The sequence below is a fragment of the Populus nigra genome, chromosome 11 (genome assembly GCF_951802175.1).
Source record: "Populus nigra chromosome 11, ddPopNigr1.1, whole genome shotgun sequence".
Classification (NCBI taxonomy): domain Eukaryota; kingdom Viridiplantae; phylum Streptophyta; class Magnoliopsida; order Malpighiales; family Salicaceae; genus Populus; species Populus nigra.
This window is the reverse complement of record NC_084862.1, coordinates 2,627,113-2,631,413: the sequence shown is the minus strand read 5'-3', so window position 1 is coordinate 2,631,413 and position 4,301 is coordinate 2,627,113. Positions and strand designations below refer to the sequence as shown.

At 32.7% G+C, this 4,301-nt stretch overlaps 1 protein-coding gene across 1 annotated transcript; it reads left to right on the top strand.

Moving 5' to 3' along the window:
* The first annotated feature begins 1,953 nt into the window (after positions 1-1,953).
* Positions 1,954-3,384, top strand: LOC133668003 (trans-resveratrol di-O-methyltransferase-like). The gene is made up of 2 exons (XM_062087732.1): positions 1,954-2,767; positions 2,914-3,384. Exons 1-2 carry the CDS (start codon positions 2,015-2,017, stop codon positions 3,211-3,213), a joined length of 1,053 nt encoding a protein of 350 aa, XP_061943716.1. The 5' UTR covers positions 1,954-2,014; the 3' UTR covers positions 3,214-3,384.
* The last annotated feature ends 917 nt before the right edge of the window (positions 3,385-4,301 follow it).

The window sequence follows — 4,301 nt, the reverse complement described above, 5'->3', positions numbered from 1 at the left end:
CAGCCGGTCTTTTATTAGACCTAGACTGGTCTAGCTACCAGGTCGACCTGCCGAGCTGAGCCGGGTTTAATAAAAGTGTTTACCAGTACTATTATGCCAAGGAGAGGAAAGGGACGTGGTCGTTATCTACAGCTAAAGTAATTACCACTCGTTGCCTCATGTAAATCATGTTCCAAATAATGTAAAGTAATGCAATTTTATATAAAATGACGTACATATTTAGTCCAATTCTTATTAGTTTTACTCTTTGGTTACCTTGCTGAAATCATATGATAAGCTTGCATAGATTAGTGAATACGCTTCTTCAATTTTTATTTAAAATTTAAAACATTGAATGCCATGTCTACGTTTTGGAGTATGATTGAATACTATTATTATTATTATTATTATTTTGATAACTCGGGATGTCCGGGCCAGTTTACACGCGTCACAACTAATCCCCGGACCCACTGAACACCCTGCAAGCCCAGTAGGCATGTAAAATATCACGGGGATAACAGATGTGCACGCTAAGGCTCGAACTCAAGTGACGGAAACAAGGAAACCTTGCTTCTGCCGCTGGGCTAGAAGCCCTAGTGCATTATTGAATACTATTATTAACTGACGAGGACATTAAGGAATGATGAAAAGACGTCAAATTGAGAAGAAAGCGGAGAAGAAACGAATCCAGTTTTTTTTTTTTAATAATACTTTAGTTCAATAGTGTCACATCCAGGGGCGGAAGGAGGGGGGCAAGGAGGGGTCCCGCCCCCCCCTAAAATATTCCACCCCTGTGACCCCCCCTCATATATATATATATATATATATATATATATATATATATATATATATAAATGTGGAAAATGTTTTTTATTCTACAAAGGTGAGTTTTTTTACTGTAATTAAGTGTGATTTTTCAATCTAATTTTTTTAAAATTAATTTACGTAGCACTAATATAAATCCTGTAAATATAAAATCATTACTTTGCGCAATAAATTCTGCAGCCGGTCAAAAACAAAAATATAAATATAAATCATAAGTAAAATTTTTTAACAGAAAAATTGAAGCAGAGCCATCAATTAATTTATTTTTCATCAAACAAAATAAGGTAACTTAAATTTAAAATCTATTTTTATTTTGTTTTGAGATGTTTGTTATTAATTTGAGGAGGTTTTTTATATATATAATTCTACTATTTTTGCTTCATTTTTATCTTAGATCTGCTAATTTTACCAATTGTTTTTTGAATTCTTGTTATAGTGCTTTTTTTTGAATTAATTAGATATATTTTATTGGTTTGTTTTGATTATACTTTGATTTTTTTATGTTCTGTTTTTAGCAGAATCACCAAAATTATCAATTTTTTCTCACGATATATGTTTTAATTTTAGGTTGAACCATGAACAAAATAAGAAAATTTTGATTTTTTATCAAAAAAAAAATATTGATAACTCGCAGCCTAGTGAACCATCTCCAATGTGTAATGTTAAAGTTATGATTGAGCAACTTCAATACGCCTCAATTTACAAAGTTATGATTGAGCAACTTCAATGCGCCTCAATTTACAAAGAACCTGCGTTGATTAGTGAGAATAGTTCTTTATTATTTTATGCTTTATTTCAAAGTTTATTGAACATAAATAATACTTCGTTTTAGCTAATGTTTCTTATATACTTTGTATGTTTATATTTGAAAGATATAAAGACCAACAACATTAAAGTGATGAATATATTATGAAGATGAAATTAACTTCGTTGTTTTGATTTAATTTGGTATTTCTTCAAATCTTTTACCTTATACAAAGATCATTATATGTTTATAGTAAATTATTTGAATAAAACTAAATTATACAGATTTTTTTACAACTCATGTACAATAAAGTAAAATAAATATTATATTTTATTATATTACTTATCCCCCCCTCGCCCCCGAGTGTCACATCCTCTTCTATATATAGTCTAAGCATTCCAATGTCGATCATACAAGTTCATAGTATATATCAAACCTTAAAAATCTAGAGACAGTCTAGGGAAAATGCATGGTGCTGAGCTACTTCAAGCTCAAGCTCATGTTTGGAATCACATCTTCAACTTCGTAAACTCAATGTCTCTAAAATGTGCTATTCAACTAGGCATACCGGATGTTATCCATAATCATGGAAAACCCATGACCCTTTCTGAACTTGTCGCTGTCTTGCCCATTCACCCATCCAAAGCCCCTGGAGTCTATCGCCTCATGCGCGTACTGGTCCATTCTGGTTTCTTTGCGACACAAAATAATAGTGGAGAGACTGAAGGAGAAGGCTATGTTCTCACCAATGCTTCTCAACTCCTTATCAAGGACAACCCTTTCAGTGTAACACCATTCTTGCTAGCCATGCTTGATCCAATTTTAACACAACCATGGCATTATGTAAGCGTTTGGTTCCAAAATGATGTCCCTTCCTCGTTCTATACGGCCCATCAAAGGACACTTTGGGAATATGCTGGCCATGAAACAAAGCTCAATCATTTCTTTAATGAAGCTATGGCAAGTGATGCTCGATTGGTTTCGAGTGTGTTGGTAAATGAGTGCAAGGGAGTTTTCGAAGGGTTAAATTCGTTGGTTGATGTTGGGGGTGGCACTGGAACTGTGGCCAAGGCAATAGCTAAAGAATTCCAGCATTTGGATTGCACAGTCTTTGATCTCCCACATGTGGTAGCTGGTTTGGAGGGAAGTGAAAACTTGAAATATCTTGGTGGAGACATGTTCGAGGCAATTCCTCAAGCAGATGCAATTCTGCTGAAGGTGAAATGACTTTTTTTAACTGATCAAAACAGTATTACTAAGCATATATAACACCAAAACTTAAAAAAAATAAAATTACTGGTTTCTTTCAGTTTAGACTATTAATACTTCTAACATGTTTTTATTTCGTTATTGATGACAATCAGTGGATTCTTCATGACTGGAATGACGAGGAATGCGTGAAAATACTCAAGCAATGCAAGGAGGCAATTAAGGGCCGAGAAGGAGGAAAGCTGATTATCATAGATATGGTGGTGGAGAACAATAAAGAGGTAGAAGGTTCAACTGAGACACAGCTCTTCTTTGATATGCTGATGATGATCTTGGTCACAGGAAAAGAAAGAAACGAGAAAGAATGGGCCAAACTATTCACTGATGCTGGCTTCAGTAACTATAAGATCAACCCAGTTCTGGGTTTAAGATCTCTCATTGAAGTTTATCCTTGATAAGCTAGCTCTTGATCACCCATGTATCATAATCTATGAAACACCGGAGGTCTGCAATTAATATTGTCTTGTTGCAAAATCATATGAAATAATGTCTCTAGAGTGTCATGTACTGAACATATTGCCTTGTTGCAAAATCATATTAAATAAATTAGTCTTTATAATAGATAATTTTTCCGCGTAGCAAGACTAAAATTTTTATTTAACATGAAAAAAAATATGTTAGTGTTGATAAAGTGTTTTCTAATAATAAAAAAGATTTTAATTATGAACTTAAAATTTAAAATTTGATGCATATATTTAATAAAATAGATTGATGATTATATTTGCCAACAACTATTAAAAAGAGATTTTAATATTAACTAAAAACTAGGTTAAAAAACCGTGAAGCAGATGCAAATTAAGATATTTGTTGTTGTATTATAAAGAACACTTTAATTTTTTTATTTAATTATATAATGTCTAATTTTTTATTTTTTTTTGTAAAAACAATAATCATTTAAATGATATTGAAATAAACAAATATGCAAGTATACGTTTTTGTCTCTCTCTTTTTTTTATTAATATCTTTAATCTTAATGAAAAAATAAAACTTTTTTTTATGTTATTTATTTAATAAAAACCAAAAACAATAAAAAAACATACCAAAACAAATTAACTTTAAAACCTTGAGATCCATCTCCTTCCTTAGGATATGGCACAAGATGGCTCCTCCAAAAATTCAGATTTTCATACGGCTTGCAGTCCAAAGGAATATCAGCACTGGTTTATTTCTCTTTACTCGCGGGTTGACCCTTTGTCTTTCCTGCAAAATCCACACTTGGAAAATTTGGTCTCGTTTCAAGACTCGGCTGTTTCTGTTTGTGGGTCTGAGTTTGTGGGGATCCCATGTTATATATGCTGTTTCTCAAGACTTCATTGATGTCGTTTCCGTGTTCGTTTCCCTCTCTTTTTTAGTAAAGAGAGGGAAAAAACCTTGGGATTTTGGGTTTGTATATATGGCTTGGAAATTAGGTGTCGGTTTTTGGGTTTGTACATGTGGATGACGGCATTTTTGTAATTTTCTGTTGCAGGTTTTTTCCCTCTCT